Source organism: Augochlora pura, chromosome 11 (genome assembly GCF_028453695.1).
Source record: "Augochlora pura isolate Apur16 chromosome 11, APUR_v2.2.1, whole genome shotgun sequence".
NCBI classification, from domain to species: Eukaryota; Metazoa; Arthropoda; class Insecta; order Hymenoptera; family Halictidae; genus Augochlora; species Augochlora pura.
In genome coordinates this window covers 1,921,936-1,937,173 of record NC_135782.1, presented here as the reverse complement: position 1 = coordinate 1,937,173, position 15,238 = coordinate 1,921,936, and the positions used below count along the sequence as shown (strand labels likewise).

The window sequence follows — 15,238 nt, the reverse complement described above, 5'->3', positions numbered from 1 at the left end:
TATAATCGTATTAAAAATATGACAAAATAAATACATAATATTATATTAATTTCTTGTAACGTTATATGTATTCGGTAAAAATATGTTTGTTGTATTTATTTTTGTAAGTGTATTAAATTATAATAAAATCAACATTTCAGTGTTCTTTAAGAGCTTATTTATTTTTGTACAACCTTATCAGTTTATATTCATACTGTTTGGTAATGTTTTTTCTAAATGATGTATATCAAATATCAAATTTCCCGCCAGTCGATAAACATGTAGGATGATTCGCACCATGGTGAATTACACCGAGATTCATATATATCGTGGACCTAAAAGATGGAGCATGGACTTTAAATCGTAAAACCAACAGCACATATTTATTCAGCATAATTTCCTACATTCGTTTCAAGTAAAAAACCCAAAAGACAACAACAAAAAATATAATTAATTAACATAATAGTTAATAAAACTTTGGAGAGTAATTAATTAGGTTTCGCTGTGTTGTCATTTGTTTTTGTATACGATATTGACACAGTAGTTTCTTTTGAACAATTCCGTACCTTTCATTTAGCTTTTTATGACCTAATTTTGCCATAATCAATGTTTTTAGGCGATTCTGTATTGTGTAAATGAGGGCGATTAGGGCGCCTCTTGTGAAGAAAAAATGAAGCTTCTTTTGGCGTTTTTATAGCGCCAATTAGTGCTGTGGCAAAACGCTCAAACTATTAGCCAAATTATCGACCGTCAATATTAGCTAATAGTTTGAGTGTTTTGCCACGACACTAATTGGCGTTGTACGAACCCCGTGTAATAAATGAGATATAGTGTATTGTACTTTATTAAACTTAATATTACAATTCTTTCTAACATGTAAAAAAAAACTAAACATATTTATAATGAAAATTAACTCGATTTGTATGAAATAAAATATATATCCTATCCAGATGTATCTCTAATGTTATGAATACAAATATATTAGTACATATGTAATTTATGTTAGATTGTATTAATTTCTTATATCTTTTTTTTTGTCTATATATATCTACATTGCATTAGTTTCTGAAGTTATTATTGTCTGCTTACTTTCTTCAAGTATATCAGAATTACTTATCTCCTTTTTCTCCGTTTTCGGAGCCTTTTCTTCGTCGACAATCTTGTTATCATCTTGTGTAGAATCTTGTTTTTCAGGCTCTAAACAATTTTTTAAAATATCACAGTTTCCTGACTCCGCGTTACATGCGGCAGACTGGGCAGCTTGTGCTTGCGGAGACGTGTCGAATTTTAAAATTTCTCGCAATGCCATTGTCGCGTACGTAGATGATTTCAAAGACATTTCAACAATCAGTGCTTTATACTGTCCCTCTGCAAGTAGAAAAGAAAATTGTTACATCTTATTTTAACATTTTTCTCAAATAAAAAATATCTCTACGCGTATTTTACAGTTCTTTAATAAAAAAAAAAAATTGTACCTAGATCATCTTCTGGTGGTAATTGCTTTCTCATTTCATCAATATCACACAAAATGAGATCGCTATGTTTTTCTTTATAATGCATGATTTTCCAAGATAAATTTGTAGGAATTTCCAATATTTTTCTATACGCGCCACCTAAACTGTATTTTCTGAAATAAAAAAAAAATACATATATCTTAAAATTGGAAGATGTTACATACATAACTACACTTCTTCCATATCTTACTTATTTTTTTGCCTGAGATCTGTAGTCAATCCATCTCTCGCTAAGAATTCTTCGTACCATGGTTTAGCATAAGTCGGATATGTAACTTTCCAGCCAACTTGGGGCATTAATACATCTGCCAAAGTATAATTGGATAAATCTTCTTCTTTCAAAATCTTCACTTCTGGAAGTTTGCGTGAATCGTCGTCTTCATTTTTCTCATCAACAGTATTATCTTCTTTAATATTCTCATTAATTTTTAGACAGCACTCTGTAGCATCTGTTACCTCTTTAATTGGACTGCATGTTGCATCAACAGATTGTTTACCAAGTCCTTCCTCAGTGTCCATATCTGCACTTTCACAATTTAATTTACTGTCTTTTTCATCCGGCTCTGCATTATTTTCAGTTCGACATACATTTTCATTGTAGACAAACTCCTCGTTTTCATTATCACATTCTTTAGTACGACTTACATATACTAAATCTCCAACTATAGGTTTTCGTCCAAATTCTTTTATTCGTCTCGACACCATATGATTCCATACCAAACTTTGATATGCATGAATATACATTAAGCGTGCATTTCTTGGTAATGCATCTAAGGCTCCTTGAGGATTATTGTTGCCAGCTGTTGAAATACCTTGCAAAAGCGTCGCCTCTATTTTATCGCATCTCTTAATGTGTTTGTAAGCAGCGGCTGCATCTTTGGTTGTTGCATATATGTTTCTAGCTGTTGCTAGATCTCTATCTTGTTCCCCTTCTCTAGGTTTCAAAATTAATTCAATCGCTTCGTTCCATTTACCTATTTTTAATAAACAGAAAATAAGTAATTAAAAATACTTTGACAAGTATTTTAAGAAATAAAATTAATTTAAAACGTATAATTACTTTGAAGTAAGGCTTTCCCGATTTCGTAAGTTGGAATCGCAACTACAGAGCCAAACCTCTGCAGACCATAATAATTGATGAAACCATTATTCTTTAAAGAAATCATTGTATTTTCAATTTGTTCATCTGTTCCATTCACATTTCTTAAAGCAATCTTAAAGTGGTTGCCATTGAGCATACCTAATTTTAAAGGTTCTTTCATAAATTTAAAGTTGCCCACATATGCTCCACGTACGCTTTTTGCTACCCTTAATATGTCTAATGGTTCTGTCTTCTTTAAGCTAACCCATTGACTAGTCCATGCTCTACGATCTTTTGTTCCAGCATAATTAAAATTATTTGATTTCATACGTAAATTCATAGCCAGCTGATTTAAAGCGTCCATTGTATCCATATTTACTTTGTGTAATACAAAGTAACAATATTCACCACGTTTCTTCCAGTCTACCCGGTTATCCCTCCGGAAATTATGATCTAGTAAACAGCAAATAATAGATTAAAACAATTAAAGAGATTACATTTTAGTAATGATGTGAAACATACTAGTTTTGTTATCCTGTTTATCCCGTAAGATAATCATAATCTTCTTATTTTCTTTGTCTATTGTCTGGCTCATGACATTTGTTATTTGTTTAGCAATTGTATGAATTGCTCTACGTTGATCCTTGTTCACATCTGTTACATCTATCTCTATGGGTGAGGATCCTGGATCTTTTAATGTTTGCAATTGATTCCATATTGTGTCTGATATTGTATGCTTTAGATCTTCTACATTTTCATTTTCTGGTAGCTCTTTTGGAATGTCTTGATTAGTTAACTTAGCTATTTGTCCGTCCAGGGCAATTTCATTAACATGAAAATCTGTATATCTCTCTTTAATTACACCAAAGAATCCTTCGGTTCCTATAAATTCTGTAATACCAACATCATGTTCTTTTAATCGACTTCCAACTTCTAATCTTTTCCTTTTCCCATCATTCTGTGTATTTGACCAGTTGCGTTTGAAAGGTTTCCTACTAGTATTATCTCTATGATGTCCTTAAAAATAATTGATACAGCACAAAGTTAAATATATTTTTACGAAGTAAATATATTGAATAATTTTATTTCGTATTTTTTATTACCATTGCGTGAATCACGATTCTGTCTGAAATCTTTCTTGGAACGGTTATCCTTTCTGAAGCCTCCTCTTCCGTCTCTATTACGAGCAGTATTATTTGAACCGGCACTCTCATTCTCCATCGCAGACATCGTTGTATATTTAATACAGTCAACTATGAAATATAGTGGAACGTTTATTTAATTTTTATACAATAAACATATTATAATTTATAGAAAATCATATCTCGTTTGCATCTTGCAAATGCTTCTTACCTTGTCTTTTCGTTGTCGTAACCAGCACGGTTTTATTACAATTTTCAAGATCCTATTATTTGTCAAAAAATCATAACCCGAATGCTAACACGTGTTTCAAAGCAGTGTCTCTCAAACAGTTATAAATTCAGTTCATAAATTCATTCTGGTATCGTATAGTACAACATATATGACTGTAATAAAAATTTATTTAAATAAAAGCCTTATTCGATTAATAAAAATACAATTAGCATTTGATTTAATAAATTTTGTTTGATCAAATTAAGGGAAATCAAAGATTTCCTATCCGGTAAAACATAGTATAATTATGAATTACAATATGTAATGTGAACTATTAAAACTCATACAAAATAGATTTTTATATGTACGTTCATACGCGTGGTTGTATACTTACATATGTTTTTTCTATAACATTATGTATACACTTACGTCTCATAAAATTAAACTAATAAATTCGATAATCGAGAATAATCGATTTCGGTATAGTGCAGTATAGTCGATACTCAAAGCTCAAAACATTCATTTGCAATCGTATTTTTACTTCTTTACCTGTATGTATGTGACTATAGTAGTAAAAATTTGCTGTCACGAGAATTAGCAAACGTTTCATTGTTCCTTCGCGAGAGAGAGGTCATTTTGAACAAATTTTGCACCAGGCAATTAAGAAAATGATTCTCGAAAGGGTTATCAGTGGTAACATTTTCCGAAAAGTTAGACAGTTAGGTAAGTGCATTCAGAATTTAGGAAACTGTTGATAAATTCTTCTCTTTTACATAATCTTACTAAAATCGTATGTATACACAATCGTATTGGCAAGCCTTTCTTATACTTCTCATTTAACCTAATAATATATATTAATATGATAATAGACATAAAAAGATATATAACATTTGGAAAAATATTAAACGATGAAAAGAAAAATAGACGAATATATATGTGTGATATCCTAATGCTCAATAAATTTTCAGAGTTTAAGATATTACATTATTGTTATTCTCATAATAATTCTGCTGTCTTGTTTACAATCAAAGAAATTTTTATTACATTCTCCATTATATTTACGTTTTCAGAATCCCTCGCAAAGACTAGTGTATTTCCAAACTTGTGCAGACCACCTCAATTTGCAAAACCATTGACAAGTTTATCTGGTATTAATCGATGTTTAAATTCTAATGCAATATATAATGGCGGTAATCGTTTTGTGACAAAGGTAATAAACTATTCTAATATTATTTTAAATGCAGCGAATTTATGTAATGTTAATTGAATTTATAGTTCCCAAAGGTAACAGCTGGCGCCTTACAACAAAGTCGTAACGCATCTACCACAGGTGATCATGTACGTCTATGGCTTGTTGAAAGAATAATAGCTGTGGCATTGCCAATTATAATTCCTACTGCTATAATAATGGAAAATGCAATCCTCGATGCAGTTATGTCTGTTTTAGTTGTAATGCATGGTCATTGGTAAGGGAACATAAGAATCAAATGGATATTAAAAAGTGTATTGTTATCTGCGATTAATTATGATATAACGTTTTTTGTATAGGGGTTTAGAAGCTGTTATCCTGGATTATGCCCGTCCAGCTATTGTAGGGCCAGTACTACCAAAGGTTTTGCATATCGCATTGCTTTTGATTTCTGCAGGAACTCTGGCTGGTTTGATTACACTGATACATAATGGTCCAGGTGTATCAACATCTATCAAGAATATCTGGGCAATTGGAAAACCTAAAGAAGAAGAGACACCAGAGTAATTGCTATTGTCAGCTTTATTTAGGCTAATTTAGGACCCTATAATTTAATATCCTGTAATGTATACAAAAATAAATTATATATCTTTAAATCTCATATTGCAATATTTAAAAAGATGAAATATAAATGAAACTAATTGCATAACATATGTTTAAACATGGGAACACGTTTTAAAAGCTTGCAGAGGTTCACAATTACATGGCTGAGTTTCAGTTTTGGTCCAGTTTAGCAACATTATCAATGAAAGTTGCAAGTTTAACGTCCCTTTGCGATAGACCGTTCACATCATGGGATGAGAGAGTGATGTTCACTTTATTATAAACATTAAACCATTCCGGATGGTGGTCCATTTTCTCTGCTTGCATTGCCACTCTACTCATGAATCCAAAAGCCTAATAATGAAATTAGATAAAAAGATGTATTTTCCATAATAGTAGCTGTTGTTAACAGATAACAGTACGAAATGTAACATTATTGTGACACAAACCTGATTGAAATTTTTAAATTGAAACTCCTTGTAAATGGCATCTCTATCTGTTTGAACAGCCCAACCATTAGTCAATAGTGGTTTTAAATTTTTATCTCTTTCTTCTTGAGTAAGTTTTCCCTAAAAAAAAAATAATGGATCAATAAAAACTTAATTATTTAAAATGTAAAAGAACCAATTTCTTAATGAAGGTCGATCATGACGGGAGAACCCGATCAATACGATCAGGAAACAGTCCGATCGTTCTTCAGTATGTAACATATGATACGAAAATGTTCGCATTAATCTATAAACATTTATTATTCCAATTATCCACAAATATATTACTCATTATCGTTAGAACTTTCGTATAATTTTGATTATTTCTATATATTAGGAACTAGATAAATCGTGCAATAGTTAATTTAGAATCTCAACCACTTGTTACACCCACATATGGATTTGTGTCCATTCATTCGACATTACTTAACACCATGGTTCTTTCATTACGAAAGTATTCATAAAATGATAGTGATTACAAAAGCAAAAGTATCTTATGTTAACAATTTATAAAGAATAATTTGTTTATATTTAAATTTACGACAAATCAAATACTTTACTCTTTATATAACGAACTATTTATGCTATCCATATTCTCTATAAATTAACAATAAAAAACATACCATTTTACTTCTTTTCAAAGCAGGAGCAGATATTCCTCTTTGACTAAAATTATGGAATATTTTCTCCTGGAGAACAGCCCCACCATTCATGAAGCGCATGCGTGCTAACATCGACATGGTTTCAGGTTTTTTGTTTCCCGATTGCGTTGGATGATTTCGTCTGCTATTACACAAAATAAAAGAACGTATCATTATTATGTAACTATTTGTTATTAATGAAACATTTTGCGATAAAAGGTATGATAAAAATATGGAACACGATGATATCATTTGATATATACATTACTATGTTTGTAGAATGCCGAATTAACGAGATATTACAGATGTGTATATGGTATTTGAATATGAAAGCGTTTAATGCTGAACATTTTCTAATTATAGCTGATCCATTGTTAACTATTAACTACTACGGACTTATTATTAAGAATTGTGAAATTATTTTTTACATTGCGGGACCATAACCTTACCGGTGAATCCGTGTCTTCCAATTCAGGACTTAAAGAAGGTCTTATAATTTGCATAAATACATTTAATGTTAATATTATAAAATATTAATTGATTTAGTAGCTTTATAATTATTAGCTACATTTAAAAATGTACTTGTAGAATTTTATACAACTGCATACGTCGATTACGAAATATCTTAACGGATTTCAAGCGTCGATGTTCTGGGCGGTTTATTTAAAATTGGACTCCATTGTAGTCCTTCTCTCGCACATTTTTAAAAATGGAATTTACGATACTTAATCAAGTTCTTAATACCCATTTACTTAAATCATTGCAATTGTTTTTCGTGTGATTTTTATACCGATAAATTTTTCTCTTATCATTGTAACATTGCTACTAACATTGCATCTAACATTGCAACTTGTTTTTATAGCTTTTTGACCATAAAAACTACATCACTAAATTGACGCGAATTTTTCCAATGATAAAACCCGAATGCAAAAGATCAGCCCCGCGAGCCTCCGTGCGCATTTCACGAAATTGTTTGAATCCAATTAGATGTTTTGAAATATAATTATACATTCGTTTCGTCATTCGAACGTATTTGCCATCCTCGCGAAGGGGGCATAGAAGTTACAAGATGCTCGGAATCGGCTTTTAATAAAACCTTTCGATTCATCGTTTCACGCATACCGTTCCCCACAAGGACTTTCATTCTCGCACGTGCTTCACTTCTTGGATGACGATCGCGATTACGATTCCTTTTACTCACTCTCACCCATCGCGATCGCCCGTTTTTACGTTCACATCGTTGCGAAGGGAATGTTACGTTAAACGCGTTAATACGTTTACAGATAGACATGAAAGATTTTTCAAGGGAAACCACAACAATCGATTAACAAATAATCCAAACAATATTGTTTCAATATAATTTGCAATTTGGACAAATATAATTTGTTCAACGTTCTTAAAAAGGCTACGCTTTGCTAGCTCTAAATCAGATTGCTTCACACCGTGGCCACTAAATTGAAATAGAAATGAATAAATAAATAGATAAACTCTATAATAAATACATTGAGGTATTTATGCAAAAACACAAGTCGTTTATGATAAAATAACAACGTTATGTTATATACGTGTGCGGCCAGGGTTCCGAGGTAACAAAATTAAAAGTTCCGCGCCGCTGTTTAAGGCTGCGCGTCCAATTTCTGCATAACTTTCCGATTAGAGCCCGCGGCTCGTCTCGTCTTCGAATCGATGAATTTCATTTCACTTATCCGTGTCAGCGTCGAAGCGATCCGCGGATCGAGGCAACAGTCACAGCTACCGCTTCAGATTTACTCTCTCCTGTCACGGATATCCAGTCGCCGACACATTCTGCCCGTTGTCTGCGCGGCAACGTTGTTAACATGGTATATTTCTGCAATATATTTTCAGATTGGAGACTGCCGTCGCGGTGTTGGCTCGCTGCTCGGCTTATTCTGGCCCCGATGAAAAATAAGATTGCGCAGTCCCTTACGCTCGAATGTTGGCGCATCGAACGATGGGACGCTACCGTTTCACCGATCTTGCGGGGCTCATCTCCGGACGTGCTGGAATTACAACGAGCGAAAAGTATTTTAGGATTCGATGGATCACGACGAATTACGTCGCATTTGCTTACAAATTATTCGCTTCCTTCGCATGATGTTACAGAACGATTGTCAAGGTGTTCGCAATCCCGAAGGAACATCCTGTGTTACGCATCCATCACTTTTACCCGCCACATCGCGAAGAGATAATTTAATTCAATGCTGTAATCGCAACGTGGAACGATAACCGCACTATTTCCGCGCTGATACGGCTCGCTTTGCGATTTCCAATGTCAGTATTTGTATAATCTCGGCGCACCTCGCCGATACCTTCGCCTGTATTCCTCCTGCAACATATTTTGATTTAATTGTTGTATCTTCGTTTATAGACAAGCGCGTATTTCACAGATTGAGAGCATCCGTTGTGTCAGAGATACCCCTCCTTATTTATCTATGATAATTTCACCTAACAAGAAACATTGAGAACAGTGTTAACGAATCGCAAGAACGAGATCAGCGATTAAAAGTGTTAACATTTAAGGGTACGAGGATAACAAATAAAAGCGTTAACGATCGACAGGAGAAGAGAGTCTCGCGGACATAAAAGATGCATTTATTGTTACGCAATGAGTATTGATAAAAAAGGCGCACTATCAGCAACGCCAGGGTCTTTCCGTTTCACTTGAATTATAAAATCACTACCGCCGGTGACATCTTCTTCACTCCGCATGCAGGAAGGCTGCATGTTGTATCTGTAGTCTAGCTTTGTCGACGAAATGACGCGGATTTTCTGGATCCTGTAAGCAAAGTTTTTCTCATTATCATTTCATCTCGACAGAGTGATCCGCGAATTCTTCTGCTCGTAGGACATTCGTCGGCGTTATTGCCGGCAGCATCGCCTCCATTCGGGATTATTCCTCCAATTTAGGATGGTTGTTCGGCGCTGATAGCCAGCCGGACGCGAAACAATCGAAAGAACGGTCTCTTTGTGAAACACCGGACTGCGTTGCACTCGGTAAGGGAACCGGCGTTTTCTTCGTTTAATTGCGCGATGAAATTTTCTGATTACACAAGCACGTAGACCGGTCTCCGAGCATCACACTTTGGCTATTAAACAACCGGTTTCGTGTAATAAATCGGGCCTATTAAAAAGATTGTAACGATTTAACACGATTCTCACTTTCGGTGATGGGGAAAAAATGCCGCGACGTTTCCGGTATGCACTAAATTTTCCTTAGCCATCGTTTTCTTTCCAAACAGAAGAGTTTTATTATTTTATTGCTCCAATTTCATCGCGACGGAGAATCAGGCGCGCGGGGAATCCTCGTTTCGTAATCGCGCCGCTCTTTAGCAATTTCGTTCGCTCGTATGCGGATTTTATTTTCGCATTTACGGCGAAAATGAGCGACGGTGAATGAACGTTTAGTGGAGTTTAGAATTATCGCTGCTTTATTTACGAGCTGCTAAAGCTATTTTACAAACGGGCATACTTCCTACTTAGGTTCTTGTATTTCGCTCGCGGACGATATTTATTTTTCATGAATATTCGCGGACTGTTTAGCAGAATCTGATCCTCGTTTCCGTAACGCCTGTCTCGTTACCTTTAATTTCAACAGCGAAGATGATGACCGAGAGCATGAACCCAGACGTGGATCCGTGTGAAAACTTCTACGACTACGCGTGTGGGAATTGGGCAGAACACAATCCCCTCCCCAAAGGCGAAAAAGCTTGGAGCCCGTTGGAAAAGGCGAACGCTGTGGTAGAAAAGCGTCTTTTAGGTTCGTCAATTTAACAATCATTGTAACATTTTTCTGCAAGCAACCTGGTTTTCGAAAAACAAAATGAATAAGTAGAAACATCGAGCAATGGTCAGACATTGTATCGACTAGTATATCCACACATAAGTAGATCCGACAAGTGATTCGTTTCAATCTATCCAAGCATTTATCTTCATACAATATATATATATATATCTGTTATTCATAATTATTATCATATATTATCTTTATATATTATTACGATAATGCAAATAATATAATTTCATCACATTTCTAGACATGTTGCAAGCAAATACGAAACCTGACGACTTCCTAGGCTTAAAACTGTCTAAAAAAGCATACAACGCTTGCATGGACACAGGTAACGACTGCAATTAACTTCTCAATTCTATGGGAAAATTGTCAATTTTGAATTTGACGATTTTCGAGTCGATTATTAAAATTGCAGACGAGTTGGAAAGAAAAGGACTCGATTCACTCGTCGCTACAGTTTGGAGGATCGGAGGGTGGCCAATGGTAATGGAAGAAGACGAGTGGGACGAGGAGTTGTACAATTGGCAATACGTGGACGATTTTTACGCTGGTTTAACAGGTGAAAACAGTTTGCACGAGATGACCGTTAACTCGCCGTGGACTTGGGAATCCAGACAATTCTCTTTAGTGGTGATTGTTTTCCCTCCTCTTTTTCTACATTATTCTACATTTATAAACGACACTGCTAATATATCTATGTTCTGTGCAGAGAGTAATTGATATTCTTTCAGATTCAAGACCCGGATCTGCCGTATAGAACGTATCATCTTATCCATTACAGCGACCTCGACTTTGAAGAAGAGGACGGCGAAGGCCGTGACGGTAGCCAAGAGCGTGGCAGCGAAGAGAGGGATGAGAAGGAGGACGATCACGAGGAAGACCACGAAATGGACGACGACGCGAAGGATACGCAGAGGAAAAGGATAATCGAGAGCGTTAAGAAACGATTGAGAGACAATCCGAGAAAGTATGGTAACAGAAAGCTGAGCGATGAGAAGCATGCCGGACAGAAAAGAACGAAAAGAGCGGCGATTCGATCGAAAGTTCATCATAAAACGCTTCATGAACGAAGCAGATCCGAGAATCGAAGAGTTCTTCGCAACAAGGAGACTGTTAACAAGGCGTCGCGCCATAGAAAAATATCCGAGAGACCGAATCACTCGCGAAAGAGTAAAACTGATCAAAATGTTAAGAGGTATATATACATCGACACTAATGGCATCGAAGATGAAGAGATCAATGGTAATAGGAATCGAATGGATTATTACTATGATTATGGTGACGAGTATAGCGGTGGCGGTGTCGATGACGAGTACAACGAAGATGGTGGCAGTGGCAGTGGCAGTGGTGGCGGTGGCGGTGGCGGTGTTGACGACGAGGACGACGAAAATGATGACAGTGGCAGTGGTGATTGGCCCAACGACGACGATAGTACGGACAGTATGGAGAAACGCAGGGAAGAAGAGAGGAAGGAGGTGAGGGAGACGAGGGAGGAATTTAAAGAATACGTGTTGAACGTTACCATGGCGGTTGCCGAAGCCATGAATGTCCAGATTCCGAAGAAGAGGATTGAGAAAGACATCAATGATTTGCTGAAGTTTCAGCTGGCCGTTGTAAAGGTAGTTTCTCGTTTAGCACTCGACTTTGTTAACGATGGAGCACCATGTACTTTGATTATGACTCCCGCAGTTGCTCTATCTGACCGATGAGATGCAGAACAGCACGCTTAAAGAGCTCCAAGAGATGTACGACGACTTGAATCCACCTAAGAAGAACAGCAAAGTAAGTAGATGATCGTGTCTTTTTGTATCAAAGCTGTCCAGAAATTTGAATTATTTTAGGGACGACAATTTAATTCAATATTTCACTGTTAGTCACTGTTAATTCTTTTGTAGATAGATTGGATGACGAAAGTGAAGAACGTAGGTAGGATGGCTGGGATAGAAATTGATGGCGACACAGACATTGTGATCCCATCCTATGCTTTTTTCATAGGAATTCGCGAGCTGCTTGATAATACACCGAGTAGGACCATCGGTACGGAAACAGAGCTTATATGTTATATTATATGTAAATTATAGTTGCATAACTGCAATTTGTTTCGAATGATTTTATACAGTGAATTATATTCATTGGAACTTTATATCGAGAATGATAAAAGCCACTACTGATCAGATGGCAGTCTTTTATTACAACTGGAACAGAGACGAGAGTAGACCCGAGAAAAGGTATTCCATTTGCTTTCCTTCATTTCTATTCATTATATTTTCATTTATTAAAAAATATATATTTATATTGAACATAACACTACATTTTCTCACAGATCAGACGAATGTATGGAAAACTTACTTACGAAGAATTGTTTGGGATATGAGTACGTAAGACGATATTTCTCCGATGACTGGAAGAAAACGGTATCGATCACGTCTTTAATTAAACAATTGTGATCTATGAAGCCAGTAATTATTTGTTAATTTGTGAAGGCTATGGATATGGTCGATGACATTCAAAAGGAAGTCGAATATCGTGTTAAAGAATCGACATGGATGGACGATGATACCAGAGAATTCATACTGACGAAATTGGTGTTCATGGATGCGCTAATCGGTTATCCGCCTATCTATAGAAACCGCACGTTCATGACAAATTATTTCAAAGGAGTAGGTAACACGTAAAATTGTAACTCACGATTTGTGTAAACGTGTAACTACATAAACTTCTTTGAACGATACTCTAGATCAGCTTCAGTCACTCTCATTTCGAGAATATGATGAGTCTAATGAGACACGTTAAACGAATACAACTAAGAACCGTCAACCTGGACACAGATAACGCATACGAGTAAGTTATTCTGATTTTTCACATATGATTCGATATCTTAGGCTACGTGAAACTGGAATAAAAGTTTTGGAATAATGTTTACCATATAATCAAACGAAACGTTTACTTGCAGATCTTACATAGATCCTTTGATTGTAAACGCCTTTTACATGCCTTTTGAAAATACTCTCGGTAAGTAGCGGCTTGAAATGCATTCTTTTTATGTGAATGCGACGAAACAAAACCAAAATAGCATACTAAAAATAGCAAGAGGTAAAGATTTTTGAATCATTTTACAGAAATAACAGCGGCAGATTTTCAGAGTCCGTTTTACAATCCTAAACAGCCATGGTAAGCACCTGTTATTCTACTCTGCGAATGTCGCTAATTATTTAAGCACAATATAAAACGACGGTGATATTTTTACACGCAGGTACACTAACTTCGGCATCATAGGATTTATAATGGCTCACGAAGTTAATCATGGATTCGACACTATGGGTAAACGATTGCAAGATTTTGCTAACGAAAATTTTCCCGGAAATAAAAACTAATCCATAATTGGTCGATTTTAGGTCGCATGTTTGATAGATACGGCGAATACGCGTCATGGTTGTCCGTTGCAGCAGACAGAGCATACGAGAAAAGAGCTGATTGTTTCAGAGAACAGTTTACCAGATACAGCGTGGAGGAAAATAGGACTGCGAATATTCAAATAAAGGTAGTTCGTCTGATAAGAAGCTCCAATGTGAAATAACGTGTATATATGTACAGAAATTTAGCTACAGTTTAGTCACGGTTTCAACTATTTAATTTTAGGATTACGGAGAACAAACGTCGGACGAAAATATCGCGGATTCGATGGGCTTGCAAGCTGTGTTCGCGGCCTATCAACGAAGGCAAAGGAACTGCGAGCTCCCTGACCCCATGTTGCCAGGTTTCGAGAATTTCACTAACAATCAAATGTTCTTCTTGTCTGCCGCGAATGTAAGTGGCATAAATCATTGTTAATAACGATGAACGAACACCAAGAATAAAAATCCCTGACTTTTGCCAAATTATTATTTACTATAGTACGTTCTTTTAAAAATTACAGGTATGGTGCACTGTCTACGATCTGGAGAAGATTAAGAAGCGATTGGGGCGTGATCTGCACAGTCTAGCACCGTTAAGAGTGATCGGATCATTGTCCAACTCCGAGGATTTCGCGGAAGCTTACCACTGTCCGAAAGGAAGCCCCATGAACCCTGAGAAAAAGTGCAACATATGGAAATAACATACCTATCTCCGAGATTAATATTATTTTTACCAAAGCAGGCAGTAGTCGATATCGAGAATATTAACATTATTTTTACTATCTGTAGTGATTGTATTACTTAATTAGGTAAAAGCATCAGTAGATAGCTTAATAAGGCTTGAAGTGTAATCTGCGTCGATAAGATGACTACCAATATGTATTTCTATTCTACGGTTAATTGAAAAATAAAAATCTGTATTTGCAAAAAGAAAATATAGATGATATCTAAAATTTCCTGAATCTATAATTTTACCTGTACTATCATCATTCCTATTCCAACAAAGAATATAAAAACTGTATGTCTATAGTATTATCTTTGCGATTAAGTAAATCTTTTATTATCTTTTACTAGTGCCCGAGAAAAATTAGCAACATTTGGAACTGAATTCTCCGATTTCTATTTCGAATACGCTGTTCTTCAATAACTTCTTGTATTAGAATAATTTCATTTACTTATATTAT

General features: G+C 35.4%; 4 protein-coding genes across 9 annotated transcripts; 2 read left to right on the top strand and 2 right to left on the bottom strand.

Annotated features, from left to right (window-relative positions):
• Positions 1-171: 171 nt before the first annotated feature.
• On the bottom strand, positions 172-4,486 carry Pus7 (pseudouridine synthase 7). 4 transcript variants are annotated; one of them, XR_013495182.1, is made up of 9 exons: positions 4,322-4,404; positions 3,928-4,100; positions 3,678-3,827; positions 3,097-3,591; positions 2,554-3,027; positions 1,684-2,467; positions 1,455-1,606; positions 546-1,347; positions 172-314 (listed from the first exon to the last, which is right to left on the bottom strand). XR_013495182.1 is itself a non-coding variant. In XM_078195050.1 (8 exons), the coding sequence occupies exons 3-8, from the start codon at positions 3,802-3,804 to the stop codon at positions 1,028-1,030; spliced, it is 2,352 nt and encodes a 783-aa protein (XP_078051176.1). In that variant the 5' UTR covers positions 3,805-3,827; positions 3,928-4,100; positions 4,357-4,486; the 3' UTR covers positions 172-1,027. The 4 variants fall into 4 exon arrangements, 3 of the variants coding, with proteins under 3 accessions (XP_078051176.1, XP_078051174.1, XP_078051175.1); XM_078195050.1 differs by having other exon boundaries at positions 172-1,347; positions 4,357-4,486; XM_078195048.1 differs by having other exon boundaries at positions 172-1,347.
• A 28-nt stretch (positions 4,487-4,514) lies between these two features.
• Sdhd (succinate dehydrogenase, subunit D) lies at positions 4,515-5,777 on the top strand. Its single transcript, XM_078195051.1, has 4 exons — positions 4,515-4,650; positions 4,998-5,137; positions 5,203-5,393; positions 5,476-5,777. The coding sequence occupies exons 1-4, from the start codon at positions 4,596-4,598 to the stop codon at positions 5,681-5,683; spliced, it is 594 nt and encodes a 197-aa protein (XP_078051177.1). The 5' UTR covers positions 4,515-4,595; the 3' UTR covers positions 5,684-5,777.
• Positions 5,416-8,055, bottom strand: Pcd (pterin-4a-carbinolamine dehydratase). Of its 3 annotated transcripts, XM_078195054.1 has the most exons (5): positions 7,298-8,055; positions 6,831-6,993; positions 6,169-6,288; positions 5,880-6,073; positions 5,416-5,657 (listed from the first exon to the last, which is right to left on the bottom strand). In XM_078195054.1, exons 2-4 carry the CDS (start codon positions 6,945-6,947, stop codon positions 5,891-5,893), a joined length of 420 nt encoding a protein of 139 aa, XP_078051180.1. In that variant the 5' UTR covers positions 6,948-6,993; positions 7,298-8,055; the 3' UTR covers positions 5,416-5,657; positions 5,880-5,890. The 3 variants fall into 3 exon arrangements, with proteins under 3 accessions (XP_078051180.1, XP_078051179.1, XP_078051178.1); XM_078195053.1 differs by having other exon boundaries at positions 5,416-6,073; positions 6,831-6,990; positions 7,298-8,044; XM_078195052.1 differs by having other exon boundaries at positions 5,416-6,073; positions 7,298-8,042.
• Positions 8,056-9,265: 1,210 nt separating this feature from the next.
• Positions 9,266-14,968, top strand: LOC144477348 (neprilysin-1-like). Its single transcript, XM_078195047.1, has 18 exons — positions 9,266-9,647; positions 9,715-9,863; positions 10,465-10,626; positions 10,904-10,987; positions 11,075-11,289; positions 11,391-12,278; positions 12,349-12,441; positions 12,555-12,696; positions 12,779-12,887; positions 12,983-13,073; positions 13,143-13,319; positions 13,397-13,500; positions 13,613-13,671; positions 13,779-13,830; positions 13,913-13,980; positions 14,055-14,200; positions 14,299-14,466; positions 14,576-14,968. Exons 1-18 carry the CDS (start codon positions 9,625-9,627, stop codon positions 14,753-14,755), a joined length of 2,910 nt encoding a protein of 969 aa, XP_078051173.1. The 5' UTR covers positions 9,266-9,624; the 3' UTR covers positions 14,756-14,968.
• The last annotated feature ends 270 nt before the right edge of the window (positions 14,969-15,238 follow it).